The sequence below is a fragment of the Cotesia typhae genome, unplaced genomic scaffold (assembly GCF_013202065.1).
Source record: "Cotesia typhae breed Kobodo isofemale line unplaced genomic scaffold, CoteBio_Ctyphae contig_4, whole genome shotgun sequence".
Lineage (NCBI taxonomy): Eukaryota > Metazoa > Arthropoda > Insecta > Hymenoptera > Braconidae > Cotesia > Cotesia typhae.
In genome coordinates, this window is record NW_027423748.1 from 5,037,799 (window position 1) to 5,058,089 (window position 20,291).

Consider the following 20,291-nt stretch of genomic DNA (forward strand, 5'->3'; position numbering starts at 1 on the left):
CCATCGATATTCTTCTATCAAATAAAAGTTGCTTTAGACGCACGTGTTTGGCACTTTGCCACGTAATCTTGGCTCGTTTGGCATTTTATTTATTTTCCCAAGCGAGAAAAAATGAAATAAATGTAAAATAAAATAAAATAAAAATAAAAAAAAAAGATTATACGAGTAGAAGAAGAATAAGAACAAGAACGCGACGTGGATTGAAACTGCATCGAAAAGACTTTTCTTAGAATAGTACAAAAGTAATCTATAAAAGTGCTGGTGAGATAGACCCAGAACGTGTCCCAACTCTTTCTTTCATTATTATCCTAATCCCCCTCCACGTACATGAAGAAACAGTATAGTATAAAAAGTACATGAGTAAAAATGAAGGAGAGCAAGGGAGGAGGGGAAAACAATTACCAATGACCGTACCGGAAGCTGTGAAGATTAATGGGTCGTTAGAACACTCATCTCATTCTCTTTACAACCACCTTTATCTTCTGTTCACTATTCATCTTATAATTCTCTCTATACTGTTGCAGGCATGTGAGATACCAACCGATTTTCGGGCAGAGCAATGCAGCGCTTTCGACGATGTACCATACCGGGGAAAGTTACTAAAATGGTATCCATACGACGATCCAACGAAACCGTGCTCTTTAATTTGTCATGGAGTTTCATCTCGATCTTCAACTTTGTCAACAAGAAACTACGACTCCAGCCACCAAGATGACAAGAATAACAAACTAACATCTGAAGAAGAAAGTATTGAGGATAGTTTCACTGAATTGGATACTGATGACTCGATCGTTGTTCAACTTGCTGATAAAGTTCAAGATGGAACCAGATGTCATACTGACAGCCTTGATATTTGCATCGGTGGAACTTGCTTGGTGAGTTTATTTATTCACTAATGATTATTATATCTTCCTTAATCCACATTTAATCATTTAAATAAAATTTACATTACTTCTTGACATGATAATTTTAAATTATCCCGGCTCATTTATGTCAGCTAATAATTAAAAAAATTTTATGATAGTCTGACACTAAATGGCAATATCTAATCAGTGACATTTTACGGAGTTTGTGTAATTAAGAATCGAGGTCGGCGAACATTAAGTTGCTAACCATTACTAAACGTTCATAATAGTTTTCTATACTTTCTCAGCTTATAGTATACTACAAATTGAGTTATTACCCTGACGTTTATGCAAAATTCAATATTTATCGCCTTAATTATGAATGAGAATCTCAATTGTAGGTAAAAAAATTAAGAAAGTGAAATCATAGGTCAAATGAATTCAATCAAAAAAGGTATCTTATCATAGGAGCAGAAATAAATCTTTGTCTTGATAACATATAGGAGTTCTCTAAGAGGGTTACACAGCAGCAAATAAGCTCTAGCTACCAGACTCTTTCTCTTATGCTTACTTTCATCTTTACCAAGCTTCGACGCCGTCCTCTAGTCGACGGGGCCGCTTATTTCTGAAAGCAACAAGCACCATTTCTTTATTCTATCGTACACGTGCGATGAAAACTCGCGATACTTTTTCTTACATTCTATACCTGAGAGCCTTTTTTTTTCTTTTTTTTTTTCCTTTTATTTTATTTTATTTCTTTTTTTACTCTTTTATACCTTACACAACCCCTGTATTACATGCAACTTTCTTTTTATATTTTACTGCATGTATCTTCTTTCATTTTTTTATTTAAAGTAGACGGATCAAATTCTTTTCAACCTTTACAACACAAAAAAATTTTATGATTATGATTATTATTATTATTCTTATCATTTATTTAAAATTTTTTAATTTTTAATATTTTGAGATATGGTCTGACATCTCAATATATTGACTTGATAGGAGAATTTTCATTTTAAAATTTTCATGTATTGAAATAAATAAAGAATTAATTTGTTTGTTCATATTTTACTTGTTCGTTAAATAACAGAAATTTTTCTTATTCATTTTGCATTCACGGTTTTCACAAAAAGTTTTGCTATCCACAAAAAATTGTTTACGGTCATTTATGAACATCTCACAGAATGAACACCAAGCTGTAAAATTGATAAAAATCAAATTTTTTAATAACATAAAATTTTTTTCAATTTTTACAAAATATTGTTGTATATTATTATACTTCATAAAATTATATTGAAAAATTCATGTCTGTTTAAGCTAAGTTAGGCCACATGAGAAATTTTTTTTATGAATGATTTAAAATTTCATCATAAAATGTGAGTGACCATTTTTTAGTCATAAAAAATTTTAAGAGCGATTGATAGTTAATTTTCAAACGTGTTTTGCTCATAATAATAAGATAAAATTTCGAAAAAAACGCTTTGCTCTTCAATAGATAATTAATTTATCTAGCGCTTATTATAAGCATTTTTTGGAAAATTTTCATTTATTTATGGGTAAAATGCGTTTTAAGATTCCATTTGTTGTACAAGTATGACAGAGAGTCTTTCGTTTGACCAATAGAGGGCGAGAGAGAAAAAACTGTAAACCCTTTTTAATCGGTTGAACATTACAAATACTCAAACAAACTAATTTTGGTAAAAAAAAAAAAAAAAAAAAAAAAAAATAGATAAAATTTGTACTTATTGATAATAATCCAAAATTTTTTTTTCATCTGTTTGAATCTAACTATATGTAATGTCTTATTGATTTTAGTTCTCAAATTTACTTATAAAAAATTCGTGATATCTTTTAAATGTAACGTTTATAAACATGTAACATTGTATATATCGGTAATAACCATTTATAACCGAGAAAATAATTTTGAAGTGTTTTATTATCTTAAATCAAGACAAAAAATTACTGAATCAAGTAAAATTTGCTTAAACCAAAAAGAATTTCTAAATTTAAGAATTTTTTTACTCTAATCAAAAAAATGAATTTTTTCAAAATAATTTTCAGAGTCAATTTTACACACGGGTTAGAATGCCCTACTTTCCTCCCTCAGTGCGTAATATATACTCTACTTAATTCAAATAAATTTTTTTTTCTGTAAATCATTAAATAAATGAATTTATGACTCATAAAATAATTTTCATCAATAATAATATCATTCTGATTTTAATGGAAGTAGATGTGATTGTCCGCCTGGAAAATGTTGCCTTTTTTATTTTATTTCATTTTTTAAATTTTATTATCATTTTTTTATTACTCTTTTTTTTTTATTTTTCAACCCTATATAACAGTAGTACTTTCTGTTTTCCGAAATCTCCTAACCCAAGTCACGAGTCTCAAGCCAAAAGATAAGGGATGAATAATATAATCCAAAGCCTTGAGCCTTATGTGCTCTTACCTGAATGATAAATCAGTCTTCTACCTCGTACTTGGTATTACTCAGGTCACGATTGACGTCAGTTAAGATTTTCTCAGTTTACACAAACACCAGAGTGTCATAATTTATTCTTATTGCTTATTAGTTGTCAAAATATATTTTTATTTCTCTTAATTGATTTTTTATTTTATTATTTACAGATAGTAGGATGTGATATGAAAGTCGGAAGTGGCAAAACAAAAGATCTTTGCGGTGTATGCGGTGGAAACGGTTCGACTTGCCAGTCAAAATACTCCTGGAGCCTGGAATCGATATCTGCTTGCTCTAAATCCTGCGGCGGTGGTAATTATTTTACTCTTATTATATCACTTACTTTTCTGATATTTTACAAAGTGATTATCGTATAATAACAAGAGCACTTAAGTATAATTATTTTTTATCGTTACAGGTTTTAAAATGGCTGCACCAATTTGCAAATCACTGGAAGATGATAGTACGACCGATGAAGAGAACTGTAATCTTGCTAAAAAACCAACGAAAACAATTCTACCTTGTAATATGCATCCTTGTGCCACAAAGTACGTTTATCTAAATTTTATTTAATTATTATTCATTATTTTATTATCGTAATTTTTGTCAATATTACTTTTTAATTAGTAACTCAACTCCGTTTCGATTTTTTTCTTTCTTATTTCTTTTAAGGAAGATGGTAATTTAAATTGCTTAAGGTGAGTTATACGTGCAATCGAATTAAACTTAATTAATTGAAGCAAATAGATGAAGACCAAAGTTAAATAAAGTTTATTAATTTAAATAAATTAACCGTTATAAAGTATAGACGGATAAATTTACCTAAATAAAAATAAGAGTATTCAAATTAAAAAATTTATAAAGCATTATTTAAATAATTAAAAAATTTTATAAATTAACTTTTCCATTTTGATTCTAATTACAATTATTGCTTTTATTTTAAATGATTAATGTTCAATTTTTCAACTCAATAATTCGCAACTCTGAATTTCAATCTGTCTCGTATATTTTCCTCATGGCTTTACAGAAAATTTTAATTAAAAAAATTTCATTAAAAATTTATTGTCAATGTTCTATAGAAAAAGATTTTTCTATTTTATAGAAAAAAAGATAAAATTGACCTACATATTCTCCTCGTAAGTTATGGACACTCAATGACTCCTCCATGACTTATTTATAGAAACACTAGCTGTTACCCGCCCGCTCCACTGGGCTCTTTATAGAATTGTAGTTTTAGATCTAGACTTGAAATTCAATTGGAGTATTATTTTTACTTGCACAGGTTCCACATTCCATCGAATTGGAAGTAGAATTTATTGAAATCCGTATTGAGATGATCTCTACATGACAAATAAAAGATCCTTACCAAATTTGCAGCTTTTTGGAGCTATATTTTAAAAATTAAGATTTTTTATTAACACCCACCTCCGCGATCTTTATTGGAGGTGATTCGATGTAAAATCCGTTCTTAGATCATTTTTGTATCACATGTAGACGTCTTCTATTAAATTTGGAGTCTATAGAAGTTATAGCTTGGAAATTAAAAATTTTCATTGTTAATATCTACCCCCGCAATCCTCTGTGGGGTGAGATATCATAAAATTCATTGATAGATTATTTCTACATCTCTTTCAGAAGATTCCTACCAAATTTGAAGTCGATAGGAGCTATAGTTTAAGAACAGGAATTTTTCATTGTTAACGCCCCCGCAACCCCCTTTGTAGGTAGAATTTCGTAAAATCCGTTCTTAGCTGACCTCTACTCGGCGAAAGGAATATTCCTGCCAAATTTCAAGTCTCTAGGTCTTATAGTTTTAGAGATATCGTGATGAGTGACTATATCTATAGAAAGTCTCCTATATATAATATAGAAGATTGAGGGTGAAAATATAGTTTTTAAAATTTATTATTAAAAATAATAAAATTTTATTCACACATTTTAATCATATATTTTATTATTTCTTTGTCGGCAACTGTGTGCAGTAGAAAAATAGTTTCACTATTGAGAATAGACTTTTCGGCGTGACGCCAAAAGTGTTTCCGTATGACGTCGTTTTAAGAACGAAAAAGCAATACAGAGTAAAAGAGATGTCGGTCGACTGAATTTCTCGTTGCAATGCACACCCTTTTATCCCTCTTGAACGGCCATTAACTGAAAGAAAAGCATTGTAAAGTCATTTTATTTCAGTTTTTTTTCTATTTTCTTTCTTCAATTTTATTTTCTTCGTCTTTTATCCTCAAGTTATAGCGAAAAAATATTGCTATCTAAAAAACATAGTCAATGAAAAATATAAGGATTGAATTATTAGCCTGATAAATAAATATTTGAATTATATCTGACATTTTATAAAACAATGAAAAATAAATAAACAAAAGATTTTCTCTACGATAGCATGAAATTGATTTAGTATACATCGGAATTGCTAACGTGTTATCAACACGCTGTATATTCATATATGTGTGCCAAGCATTTGTGCTGTAGACATGTACAGATGATGACATGTTCTTGTGTGCAGTTCCACGCACAGTTTGTTAATAAATCACTGGGACACGTATATATACAGGCAGGTTCGGCATCGTTAAATCGCGTTAATTGCTCTACTCCTCGCTTTTGTATTTAGTTTAATTTGATCATAGTATAGTCTGCATATTTGGAGAAATTAATCCTCGATAGCACACTGATCTTCAGATAACTTAATAGTCGTTGTAAATGAATAATTCTTTCAGAGATAATTAAATGCTTTGTAAAACACGAAAAAATCGACTAAAAAGTAAACGCTTGTAAATATTCAATAGATCTCAGGAAAATTGTAAAAGAAATCCAGTATTTGAAATTCAGCCAAAAGCTATAAGAAATAAAATTAATTTTGGCAAGTAAAGTGACGGAAAAAGGAGTAAAAGAAATTAAAAGAAAAAACAAAAGCATAAAAAATCCAACAATACATGATTCATAAGGTCCATTTAATTTTTAATAAAAAATACATTGTATTGCTTTTAAAGTAAAGTGGAGTAAAAAAAAATTGATCTCACAGAAAAAAATGTTTCTAATTTTGTATCACGGTTTTTCTATTTTCTGCTCAATTGTGTCGTACATGCTGTGCTTTAGATATATATTAAGTATGCAGGTGTAATACATAGATACAAATTTAAAATCACTAGTACACAGTAAAAAATACTTTATATTTGTGTTAAATCTAAGTGTGTTACTTCGTTGTTGAATTTCAACAAAAATTTTGTGTTGACTGTATTTATTTATTTTCCATTACATAAACCCAACAGCCCAGGGGCCAATAATAGGGTTACTTAATTTTTTACAATGTTGAAGATTTTGACAGTGTAAGAAATTTAACAGTTAAGTTAATGTATGGCTCTATATAAACTAAAACTTAATATTTGGGTGATTGTTATAATTAACAGAAATCTTAGTAACTGAGGAAATAAGAAAAGAAAAGAAATAGAGATGAATCAAGACTACATATGCAGAGTTACATTTTTAGTTCCATTTGCTATTATCCAGGACCAAGAGTGCCTGAATTAGATATATTATTAACAGTTAAGTACCGGTATTATACAATTTTAGAATTATTCACAAGATTGCCAGGGATGAGCGGTTGGTTGTATCCGAAAGGATCAAGTTCAAATTCCTCATAATCATTATTTAACACAAAAATTTTGTTGATTTGATACAATATTTTTTACTGTGTAAGTAAAAATTTAGGATCATTTTTTTTCTTTCAGTGTATTTGTGATAACGGATACGGAAAAAAAAACAAAAATATGTTAAGCCATTATATGTTAATACATAAATATGATTTATTCTGAAGTAAAATAACTTTCATTGTATAAAAGTATGCTGGTTTATCTTAAATTGGCCTTGATTTAAATAACCAAAAATAAATTGGAGATCACACTTTTTTTATAAAAGTAATATATCCGTTTTTTTTCCATTTTAATCATTGAACATGTTGAAAACTGTTGAATTATCTTTCACAAAATAACTTCATCATAAAAAGTTAATTTAAATCAGAGAAAATTTTTTTCAACTTTACATATACCTATCCAATAATAAATACTCATTAAAAAATTATTCTGCATATCTTTATAGAAATTAATTAATTAAACCAGATTTAACTATTTTTAAAATGCATTTTATTCTTGTACACTATTACTCTGAGAAAGGTGTTTCATTATTTGATCACTGATCGTCTCTGGAATAAATTAACTTAACTTAAAATGAACCTCATTAAAACTAGTGTAATATATTACGATTCATTTTACTTAAATAAATTTTCCTCTCTGTTTATGAGACATAAATTTGATTGTTGATATTCGAGGATTTTAGAGTTGACGTTTTATACCGAAAATTTATGGATTTACTTTCGCTGAATAATATCATTTTTTATTTTACGTTTGTAATATATTTCTTTAGTGAACATTATATGGGCTAATATTTACCCACATTTTTATTGCTATTTTTTTATGAAGAATTCATTACACTAATACTAGTACTCAATATTATTTGTAATAAGTAAAAAAAAAAAGTAATGAAAAAAAAAATGCAATCCACCATAAGTAATAATATTAACAATTATTTCATGAATATTGAAAAAATATCTGGTAAACTATTTTAGATTTCTCTGACACTTTTTTTGTGTCCAGTCATTTAGTATCCAAATGATATCTATAAGGTAATTGTTTAGAATCGCAACTTTGCCTGCTTAGAATCATTAAAATTCTATGAGTACATTTTTTTCGAACAACTGAATATTTTTTAACATCAATATTCGTTCAGAATATTTTTTTTAAACAAAAATTAAAATAATTTAAAGTCAACCAATAAATTTTCAAGACGCATACTGCAATAATATTTCAACTAATTTTTTGAAGAAATTTTGTGTTCACTACAAAACCTTAGCAAAAATAAATTACCAATTTTTTGCAAGTGAAATTTATTTATATAATTCAACTAAACAAAAAATAGTATTTAACTTAATATTAACATTTTTTTCCTTTCATTTCACGGGAAATTATTTATAAAACATTTTCTGCAAAAAACGTATCAACATTTTTTAATTATTATTTCTTCATCTAGAAGATATAATAAAATAAAAATATTTTTCCGTGAAATCCATTGAGTAAACGAGTACTACCAACATTTTTCTTTGATTTTAATTATTACCAACATCCATGACTTTTTTTGCAATGTACAGAAGAGAGAATTACAGTTGAGTTGAGTTCTATGAAAAATTTTAAATGCTCTAATTACATTTTATATCTATTAAGTAGAAAATGAATTTTTCTGTTATCTATAAATTATATTTTTAACGAATTTTTTTTACTTTTACTTTTCTAGATGGATTAGTGGTGAGTGGAGTAAATGCAGCGCTAGCTGTGGTGGCGGCTCTCGAACCAGACCCATTTATTGCACAGAAAAAAACGAAAATGATACTATTAAGGTAAGCTAGCAAGCATATTTTTCTGATGAGCGTTGAAATATGGAATTAAAAACTTTTTGTTTCTATTTTTGGAGAAAAAATAGATTATTATTCATACTCATATTATGTATTATTTTTATATTGCAGCTTCCAGATCATAGATGCAACGCCAGCCATAAGCCAAAAACTCAAGAAACGTGCAATACTATTTCCTGCCCGATGTGGGAGACCGATCAGTGGAGTGAAGTAAGTTTCTTCATTGATTTTTTAAATCAATAGTTTGATCATAACTTGAGCAATAATATTTTCACTATTCAATTTACTTTTTGGGTCAAAAATCAATTTCGATAGCGGTCTGAAGTTTTCAAGACTTTAGTAATCCAATATGCTTTTATATTCCTCAGAATATAGTTGAGATACCTGTCAAGTTTACCCTATTTTTATTCTTTTATGTCCTCTTTTTAGATTACAAAGCTGATTAATTTTTAAATTTATCCATAAATAATATAAATCGCTCTCTTGAATATCGAACTGTTCTTCTTAATCAATCAACTCAAAGCGTGCTAAAAGTAAAAGAGACATAATCTTTCCATCTATGTATAATAGGGTGTGCCAAAATTCAATTTCCATGAAGAACCTTTTAAAATTAGAATTTTGAGTTCCGCTTTTAGCAAGAGAAGTTTTGGACATTTCCTAAAATATTTTGGGGTGAGACGATTTATTTGATTTTTATAGAATTTTTTAACAGGAGTTTAGTTTGGGTATTTCCGCTGAAATTTCAAATTTTGGCCGGAAGTGCCCAATTAAATCTCCTGGTAAAAATTCTATGAAAATCAAATAAATCGTCTCACCCCAAAATATCTTGGGAAATGCCTAAACACAGCTCCTGCTAAAAGCGGAACTCAAAATTCCAATTTTAAAAGGTTCTTCACGGAAATTGAATTTTGACACACCCTAATGTATAAGGTACCCACGAATAATAAGGCCTAAGTGATAGAAATGCTGTCTAAAATAACCGCTTCCGCTTAAGACTTCTCTATTAGAAGCGTCTAGCATAGAAATGTCGCTACAAGTTTATAGAGTCCTGATACAACGTTCCTTGTCTTCTATATTTCATCATCCGTCATATGCTAAAGTAGCGCAGAAGAATTCCTAAAAAACGATTTGACTAAATGGTAAACACTTTTTATAATTTTGTATTTAATAATTTGAAATCATTGTTCTAATTTTTATCAACAACTAAAAAAGTATTGTTGCTCAATTTAAGTGATGATTGATTTCTTATACCAATTTCATCAAGTATAGTATAACTATTTCCAGTATGAATAACCTGCAGGCCTTATTACCCTACCGTAGTAAAATAAGGCCTATTCGCAAGGTTTTTGAAAAAATTTAATTTTGAGCTCGTTTATGGTGAAAATTACCATCACTCCATTATATTTTATGGCTAATGTATTAATTTAAAAATTAATAATACATTGCAATAATTAAATGCAACATTTTCGATTTTTTTCACAATCTCCATTAACTAGACCTTATTACCCGCCGGTACCTTATATACACTACTGGAAAAAATTAAGGGATCAAAAAAAAATTCCAAATTTTTCGGTAGTTTTCAACAGGCCGTAACTTTGAGAGAAATGGTCGTACAGGAAATAAAAAAAAAGGAAATTGTAGCTCCAAGTGTCTAGTTTTTGGATTAGAACTTCAAAATTTTGTAGCCTCCGCGGTTTCTGAGTAATCGTAGAAAAACCAGCAACAAAAAAATTCTCAAAATTTTTTGAGTTTTTTTTTTTGGTCTACGGGCGTGGAAAAAATTTTTTTAGCTTAACCACCATAACGATCGGATACTTTGTTCATTTAGCTTTAATTTCTTTTTTAAACACCCTGATACGTCCACTCCTCGCTGAGATATCGGTCTTCAAATGGAAAAGGATCTTTTTGTCTTTGATTATCGATATCTCAGCAACCAATGATCGCACAGAAAGTTAAAGGTGGGTTTCAAGAACTTGAATGAATTCCCTTAACGACTGTCCATTGTTTTTTCGAAAAAAATTTTTTCTTTCCGTCACATGAATTTGAAAATGCAACAAAAAAGGGCTTTTAGTGGTTTTTGGAAAATCAAGCGCTGGATCGAAAATATTGAGGAAACCACTAATGTTAAGTGTGCCTTTTACAGTTCAATATGTCCACAAAAACCCTACAAAGAATCAAATTAATCCAGCCAGCCGTTTTTTTGTTTCACTTGATCGAATTTTTGAAAAAATTAAAGGATCACGTTTTTTGCTCTGAAAAGCTCATAATTTTTAAAAATGAGAAAAAAATTGTTTTTTCGAGCTTTTTCCACATTTTCGTTCCAGAAAGTGCTTAAATTGAAAAAAAAAAATTAAAAAAAAATTTTTTTGAAATTTTTCTCTTGAAAAGTTTAAGAAAACAATTACCGCCGGCATTAGCGTTATCCAAAGCGTACCACGTGGAGGTCGCGCGGTCGGATTTACGCTTCTGTGTGTGTGTGTGTGTGTGTGTGTGTGTGTGTGTGTGTGTGTGTGTGTGTGTGTGTGTGTGTGTGTGTATGTGTGTGTGTGTGTGTGTGTGTGTGTGTGTGTGTGTGTGTGTGTGTGTGTGTGTGTGTGTGTGTGTGTGTGTGTGTGTGTGGTATTTCAGGAGAATTGAGACCCGGTGGCTCGTCAGTTCCACCGTATTTAATGACTCCAAACTCATTCTCTGAAGGTTTTTGTTGGTTCAATACCGGGTATTACCACCCCTGTTTTCAATAACGGCTCTCAAACGTTCAGCCATGTTTATGCAGACGGTAATTTGAGGCTGCGGAATGGTATTCCAAATGTGCTGAAGCGCGCGCTCCAAAGCAGCTAAGTTCTGCAAATTTGGATACTCTCTGCGCAACCGACGGCCCATTATGTCCCAAACGTGCTCTATGGGGTTGAGATCTGGACTCATTGCTGGGTGTCGCAACAATGTGATGTCATGCCGCTCAAAGAAGCGCCGGGTAATGTTGGCTGTGTGTGGACGTGCATTATCTTGCATCAATATGAACGACCTCAGATGTTGTCGTCTGCGCAGAACAATGGGCCTTAAAATTTGGTCGATGTAACGTCTAGCTGTCAAATTTTCGCGTACAATTACCAAAGGTGTTCTCCAATTTCGTGAAACGCCGCCCCACACCATAACTGATCCACCGCCGTAGGCAACGACTGGACGGACAAAGTTCTGGCGAAAACGTTCTCCACGACGGCGCCAAACGAGAGGACGTCGATCGTTGCCATACAGATTAAAACGAGACTCATCAGTGAATAAAACATTTGTCCACTCCCTCAAGTTCCAATTTCGATTATCGTAAGCATACGCTAAACGAGCTCGACGATGTCTTGCTGTCAACAGGGGTACACGATTAGGATGTCGTGCGTGTAACCCAGTTTCACGAAGACGGTTGATGATTGTTCGAGAGCAAATGTTTCGCACTTGATGCCGTCGTCGCTGTTGCTGTTGTTGTTGCTGTTGTCTGCGATTGGGGAAGTTTCGAGCGACAATATTCGCATTGACGAAAGGTTGTCGTCGAACTTCTCTAACAATTGTTCGATCATCGCGGGCATTAGTGACTCGATGGCGACCTTGTCCGGGGCGACGATGATATTGATTCGTCTCTTGGTATCTGGTAAAAGCTCGAGATACGACAGATTGACTTACACCCATCCGGATAGCAACTGCATGTTGAGTGTAATCTTCGTCGATAAGAGTCACTAACCGAGCGACTTCCACCTCCGATAAATGTCGTCTAACCATGATTAAGAATCAAAAGTCAGAAATTTTCAATTTTGACCAAAAAATTAAAAAAATTTTTTTAGCGCAGAGGGATTAGTTTTGAAAAAACTGTTGAATGAAGCGATTTGCTAAGGATTCACAAAAAGAAAAGAAAAAAAAACTCCGAAAAGCGTATGAAAAAATCGAAATTCGATTGGGGGTATTAACTTTTTTATTAATTTAATTAAAAGGAGATCAGTAGAATCAAGGAATGCAGCGGTGGAAAGGTGATAAAAATCATTGGGCGATGGTTTTTGAGTTTCCTTAACTTGTTAAAAAAATTTTTCCAAAAATTTTTTTTTTTAATTTTTTTCGAAAAATTTTTTTTTTTGAAAATTTTTGTTTTTGAATTTTTTTTTCGAAAATTTAAGCACTTTTGGAACGAAAATGTGGAAAAAGCTCGAAAAAACAATTTTTTTCTCATTTTTAAAAATTATGAGCTTTTCAGAGCAAAAAACGTGATCCTTTAATTTTTTCAAAAATTATCAAGTGAAACAAAAAAACGGCTGGCTGGATTAATTTGATTCTTTGTAGGGTTTTTGTGGACATATTGAACTGTAAAAGGCACACTTAACATTAGTGGTTTCCTCAATATTTTCGATCCAGCGCTTGATTTTCCAAAAAACCACTAAAAGCCCTTTTTTGTTGCATTTTCAAATTCATGTGACGGAAAGAAAAAATTTTTTTTCGAAAAAACAATGGACAGTCGTTAAGGGAATTCATTCAAATTCTTGAAACCCACCTTTAACTTTCTGTGCGATCATTGGTTGCTGAGATATCGATAATCAAAGACAAAAAGATCCTTTTCCATTTGAAGACCGATATCTCAGCGAGGAGTGGACGTATCAGGGTGTTTAAAAAAGAAATTAAAGCTAAATGAACAAAGTATCCGATCGTTATGGTGGTTAAGCTAAAAAAATTTTTTCCACGCCCGTAGACCAAAAAAAAAAACTAAAAAAATTTTGAGAATTTTTTTGTTGCTGGTTTTTCTACGATTACTCAGAAACCGCGGAGGCTACAAAATTTTGAAGTTCTAATCCAAAAACTAGACACTTGGAGCTACAATTTCCTTTTTTTTTATTTCCTGTACGACCATTTCTCTCAAAGTTACGGCCTGTTGAAAACTACCGAAAAATTTGGAATTTTTTTTTGATCCCTTAATTTTTTCCAGTAGTGTATCAGTGTATATTTCTATCACACGTGTGTTGAACATGTACTTGGTGCGAAACACGACCATGTCTCCAGATTTTCCTCGGGAGATATCAATTTCGGATGGTCTTTTAAACTTAATAAAAATAATTTCTCATCAAGCCTTGATTTTTGTTGTAATTTTATCAACGTTTTCTGGTCCATTGTATCGTCAAATATTGGTGCAGTATACTCAAGCTTTTGAAAACTTTTTTTTAATTTTACAAATTACTGTTCTCAATCTATTTTTTTGTTTATTAAGTTTTGAAAATGAACAAAGTGAAAATGGTTACAAAATTAAAATTATATTCTACCCAATCTATTACCTTCAAATTTGATATGAATTTTCCAAGACTTCCTTTATTGTTTGAATTATGGAACATTAACAAGTTAGAAACAAAAAAAAGATAAATAAAAATTTTTTTTCAGGAAGCCTTCATTTTTTAATTTTTTCTTCTTCTCTTTTGCCTTCACAATAACGGTATTATTTTTTAACAAGAAATTGTGTAGTTTTCAATTTAAATGCAAAAATATAGAAGAGACTAAAAATCACCGAAACCAATTATTCTTTTATTTTTATTTTTATTTTTCTTTTAACAAAATACATTACGGCTTTAATTTTATAAATTTTTTTCATTTATTTTGTCCAATTAATTCTTTAATATCAAAAATATATTGACGTATGTTAAAGTTATTTTAAAAATAAGACAAAGCTATCAATATAATTATTTCATGACAATTTTATAATGTAAAGATGGAAAATAAATGAAATATTTTATACCATGAGGACCGCGATTATATAAAAAAATAATAATCTTATAAATATGTTCCCTCAGAAATATAAATATTTATCTTTACATGTTTTTATATTATTTTTATTTGTTTTTCACAGGGCATTTTAAAGTGCCCGTACGCTTAGTTTATTCTCAAAGAAGACACTTAGAGAGTCTGACGTTGAACTTAGGCGGGTGAAAACGGCTATAGTGCGTTAAAAAATGAATAAAAAATATTCTTGTATAGGTATAAAGCGAATAAATTCAATCATCTTCCAACATCAAACAACACTTATTTTATCGTTTGGTAATTCGTTTTCAAATAGTTTTATCTTTGAAAATACTAAATACTAAAGACGAAATTAAAAAAGCAAAATAAATAAATAAAGATAAACATAATAATTTAACAAGCAATCAATCAATTTAATAGGTTTTTATCATTGACAAATGATAATGCATTACCAACCATTTTTACTGACTTGATTTTACGATGAAAAGATATGAAAGCCTCAAAGGGCATTACTTTTATATTATTCTTTCTTCATAATAATAATCCCTTTACTTGAATAAAAAATTCAATGAAAAGAAGTTGACAGGAAATGATAAATGTTTATTCTTTTGTAATCAAAAGAAAAAGTAATATTCAACGCAGAAAGCTCTTTGGCAGACGGAAAAATCATTCTTTATTATTTTTTATTAGACGATGACTTTTTATTAATTTGACGAATGTAATGAATATTAATATTCGGTGTAGTGTTCAGCGACATGCGGAACTGGAGTAAGAACAAGAACCATTGAGTGCAGAGACGGAAATGGAAAATTATCAAATGATTGTGATTCTGCAGAGCGGCCTTATGATAAACAGGATTGTAAAACCAACATTGACTGTCCTTTGTGTAAGTTAATTAACTTCATCAAAAAACTTTGTTATTATTATAATTTGTTTAAAATTCATTTTAAATTATATTAATTAATTAATTAATTGTTTAGATTCAGATGAGATATCACAACCATTAATGCAGCCTTATCCACCGCCTCCAATTCCCGAGAAATTAATTGACCAGCCAATACCATCTGAAGCTACGTAAGTCCATCCGTTTCTCTTCAGCGATTATATCATGAATCCTTCCAACCGTATAGAGACTGGATTAATTATCTATAAAATAATTATGCATTGTGCTTCTATATTTATCATACATTAGATTAAACCCTTCGCTATGGATTATGAAAACGCTTATATACACTGAAAAAAACAACTAACTATATTTTATTCAAAATCTTACTCTTACTTCAAAATATTCAGTTCTTTTAATTCTAAGAGTTGACTCTTGAGTCAATAAATTACAACTCTTGGATCTGGAATAAAAAATTCTCCTTTCAAGAATTTTATGAATTCAACAAGGAAAAATTTTTTTTTGCTCCAATCAATATAAAAATAGTAAAAACATGAAAATCTATGAAGAAAACGAAAACAAAATTTTTTTTAATATACGTCCTTATGGTTTTAAGAAAAAATTTTTTTAAAGTCTTAAGGGCGTGCCTATTTTTTCGATTTATTATTAATTATAGATCAGAGTAAATAATAAATGTTACGGGTGATGAAAAATATCACACCACAACTTAATTTATCTGAAAAAATATTTATTTAAGTAAAAAAGAAAAATTTTGAATTCATTTTCGATCTACTCTTAAGTTTCTTATAATTTTAATAATTCCAAAATTTATCATTAAAAATATAAATAATTCAAAAATGAAAAAAATACTATTTTTTTCTTACTTTGACATATAATTGATAATAAACCGAAAAAATAGGATACGCCCTTATGACTTTAAAAAAAATTTTTCTTAAAACCATAAGGGCGTATATTAAAAAGTTTTTTTTTTTTCGTTTTTTCTATAGATTAAAATTTTTTTACTATTTTTACATCGATTGGAGCAAAAAAATTTTTTTTATACGCCCTTTTGGTTTTGCAATGCCATAAGGGCGTATATTTTGAGATGCGCCCTTATGGTTTTAGTAACGCGAAATTCTTACAGCAAAACAGCAGCAAGCTGTCTTCAAACTAACTTTTTTGGATCGAAATTATTTCTCTTAAATTTTTTGATTGGTGTCTATTTATGTATATTTATAATTATCATTGTTGTTGTTGATGATGGTGTAGGTTTATAGCTGATGAATGGTCTACATGCAGTGCAACGTGTGGTGAAGGCATTCGTCATCGTGAAGTTCACTGCAAGATATTTCTCGAATTTAGTAGGACAATAGCTAAACTCCCAGACCGTCAATGTACTGGTCCGAAACCTGTGGAAACAGAGAAATGCATGATCCGAGTATGTGGCCTGATGGAAAACAGTCTGTCATATAGAGTTGACACTGTTGGAGACAGCGGGTACGAGGAATCTAACTTGATGGATTCATTTAGATCTGCCAGCTCGGATGAGTATGAAGGCAGTGTCAAAGTTGCCCCTGGTAATTCTGGACAGACGACTTATTCATGGAAGGAAGCGGGATACAGCGCTTGCACTGCTTCTTGTCTCGGAGGTATTGTATTGTATTTTTTTCTTTTTTTTTTAATTAATAATTTTGAAGCTTAAATTTTTTTCTATTCATCAGGAGTTCAAGATTTAATTATCAATTGTGTCCGAGATGACACTGGTAAAACAGTTATACCACTTCTCTGTACCAAGGAAACAAAACCCGAGTCCCGAATTCGTACTTGCAACGACCACGCCTGTACCCCACGGTAAAATTCTCCTGATAGTTAAAATTGATCTTGATTTTGCATAAAAAGACTGATCAATGAAAACTATTTATTTATTTATTTATTTATAGATGGAACTATAGTGATTTTTCACTGTGTAACAGTCCCTGTGGTATTGGTATACAAACGCGAGACGTCACTTGCATACACGAGGTAGCGCGGGGTCCTGGGAATACAGTGGTAGTACCAAACCATATGTGTCAGACGCCACCGCCGGTTGACAGGCAGCATTGCAACGTGTGGGATTGTCCACCCAAATGGCAACCCGGAGAATGGGACAAAGTAACGATCTCACCTTTAATTTCGACCCAATCAATTCCATTAATTAGAAATTGCGCATATATATGTAATCCTATTTACTTATTGATTAAATTCTGTTTCGTAATAGCTCCACACTGCAAGAATTCCGTATTAAAAAAAAAAATTAAAAAAATGGATTTCAATTATGAATTGTAATTATAATTATTACAGTGTTCTAAAAGCTGCGGAGGTGGTATTAAACGACGTCAGGTTGTTTGTGAACAAGTAATGGCTCAAGGTCACAAGCAAATTCGTCCTGACCGAGAATGCCAAGGAAGTAAACCTTCATCTGAAAAACCATGCAACACCAGATCTTGTTATGATATTGGGTTGAATGTTCAACCAGTGATATTCAGTCAGAATACGACGTTTAATCAACGGGATCCTGAACAAAAAGTTGATCTTAAAATTGGGGGGACTGCGACAGTATTTCAAGGGATACCCGTGGTCAAAATTCGTTGCCCGGTTAAAAAATTCAGCAAGTATGTTATTATTATTATTGTATTTATTTTTTATCATGTTATTAATTAACTAATAAATTAAAATTGTTTGTGTATAGGGGGCAGATTATTTGGACAAAAGACCGTGCAGAATTACACAAATCTCGAAAGTATAAAATTAGCCGAAAAGGAGCTTTGAAGATAATCGATATTGGAATTACTGATAGTGGCTCATATGCATGCATTGGTAATTCAACTTTAATAATATTATCAAGAATTAATTAATTAATAATACATCGATTTTATAGCTGGACAATCGCATGCCGAATTACGTTTAATAGTGAGACCTCGAACCAGAGAACAAATGAGTAGTGAAGAAATTTTACGGTTTGGTAATACTGTTAATCATCGACAGGATGTTAATTTGGATTCGGGAGGCGCAAGTTCCGGCGAAAATTTACAAATCGATCGCGCTGGTAATTATTTCATTATTAAATTCAAAATATCCATATTTGTTTTCATTTATTAATTTAACGGCTAATATTATAGCACCGGCTTATCAAGGCGCCTTTTCATTCGGGAATGATGATCTCAGTCATGAATCACGTCCTGAAATACCTTCTGTAGGAAAACCAACTAAAAAACCCCGGAGGCCTAAACGTCCAAAACCAAGTCCTCCAACATCGGACGTAATATCTAATGGAGAGTATTCAGTTACGTCAATTCATCAGGTAAATGCATTATGTATTGTCATACGAAAATAGTTTTGTAAATCTAATGAATATTGAGTGGCAGCTAATCAATACAACGTTTTATACCAAAAACTTATTATTGGCTTGTGTTCTGAATTTATTGGGATGGAAAAAAAAAGTTGCATGAAATTATAAATACATTGTTTAAAATTTTTGTAAATTTAAAAATGTTTTACTAAACAAAATCTTAGTAAAATTATAAATTAGTGTGTGACAAATACTATGTACAATACAATTCGGGTAATCACCAATAGTATATTATAACCCAAGGCCAGAAAGTGGCTTTGCTGATCGGGGCGGGCATTAACAAAAAAAAAAAAGTAAAAATTAATAAATTACAAAAAAAAAGTTATTTTAAAATTTACTAACAAATGCTCTGATTAAGAGTGATAACATGCACAGAACTTGTCACAAATATTTAAACTCGTTTTAATAACAGAATTTATTTTTTTAAGTTGATTAAAAATTAGTTTTTAATGAGTAATCGACGGCTAAGAAAGATTGAAATTAAATTATTGGAAGCTTGTAGAGTCATGGATTGTTTTATAAACATTTTTTCACTAGCTGTTAAAACATAAAAAAAAGCAACTATAAAATCTACAAAACTTTTATATTTCACTTTGTAAACTTTTTATATAAATTATTTGTGCATGTTATTATTATTAAATAGTTTATTAACAATAATCTAGTTATTCAAAATTATTTTTATTTCTTTTTGACATTTTTTGATTAGTTTACTTCCCAGTAATTAATAAAATAAAAATTTTTAGTTTCTATCGATTATTTATCGTCAACTTAGATTATTTTTTTCAGTGTTCATAAAAAATCTGTGAGGAATTATTTTTAAGTAGAGTAAAAGAGCTCATTAGTGACTTTTTTTGGTTTTGGTACTTATTCAATTAATTAAATTATTAATTTCTTTTATAAATATACTATTTCTAATCTTTAAAACCTTTAGATCAAAAAAATTTTTTAGTTTTATCCCAAGTAAGGGAACACCGTGGTATTCCCCCTTAATTACTTTAACTATATATTATATATTATCTTTTTTATTTCGGGGTACCGAAATCACGAAACATTTTCAAGAGAACTTGTTATAATATTACAAAACGGTTTTAAAAATATACTTCCAACGCATATACACTGCGAGCTTAAATTTAATCTCATAATTTTAGCTCAATAATTAAAATTTTAACTTTTTTTCTACCCTAAAATAATTTCTTCTTGTCTTTCTTTAATTGCTGCATTTAAATTTTACTTGATGGAATGGATTTGGAAATATAAATATTTAGCCGGGTTATCATGAGTCTGTTGAATCTACAGCTTCTTCTGGTGCTTCTCGACTTACACCACATTTCAGTCAATTAATTTCTACCTTGCAGGTGATATTTCTATTTATATTTTACAATAAATAATTAATAACTTTATTTATAATTATTAAATACTATTTGTTTTCCCTAATCATTTTTCAAATTTCAAACCCATTTTCTTAAAATAGTTATTATAAAATTAATCTT

The 20,291-nt window shown here is 30.2% G+C and overlaps 1 protein-coding gene across 2 annotated transcripts in view; it reads left to right on the forward strand.

Moving 5' to 3' along the window:
• Nucleotides 1-20,291, forward strand: part of Nolo (ADAMTS-like no long nerve cord) — a 163,575-nt gene that overhangs the window by 136,206 nt on the left and 7,078 nt on the right. For both annotated transcript variants that reach the window (XM_074242506.1, XM_074242505.1), the window contains exons 6-20: nucleotides 525-875; nucleotides 3,477-3,618; nucleotides 3,725-3,854; nucleotides 8,659-8,761; nucleotides 8,888-8,986; nucleotides 15,275-15,416; nucleotides 15,511-15,604; nucleotides 16,683-17,062; nucleotides 17,135-17,264; nucleotides 17,354-17,564; nucleotides 17,754-18,064; nucleotides 18,142-18,269; nucleotides 18,331-18,498; nucleotides 18,572-18,753; nucleotides 20,067-20,156. In XM_074242506.1, coding sequence (XP_074098607.1) covers nucleotides 525-875; nucleotides 3,477-3,618; nucleotides 3,725-3,854; nucleotides 8,659-8,761; nucleotides 8,888-8,986; nucleotides 15,275-15,416; nucleotides 15,511-15,604; nucleotides 16,683-17,062; nucleotides 17,135-17,264; nucleotides 17,354-17,564; nucleotides 17,754-18,064; nucleotides 18,142-18,269; nucleotides 18,331-18,498; nucleotides 18,572-18,753; nucleotides 20,067-20,156 — 2,661 coding nt within the window. The remainder of the gene's footprint in view (nucleotides 1-524; nucleotides 876-3,476; nucleotides 3,619-3,724; nucleotides 3,855-8,658; nucleotides 8,762-8,887; nucleotides 8,987-15,274; nucleotides 15,417-15,510; nucleotides 15,605-16,682; nucleotides 17,063-17,134; nucleotides 17,265-17,353; nucleotides 17,565-17,753; nucleotides 18,065-18,141; nucleotides 18,270-18,330; nucleotides 18,499-18,571; nucleotides 18,754-20,066; nucleotides 20,157-20,291) is intronic.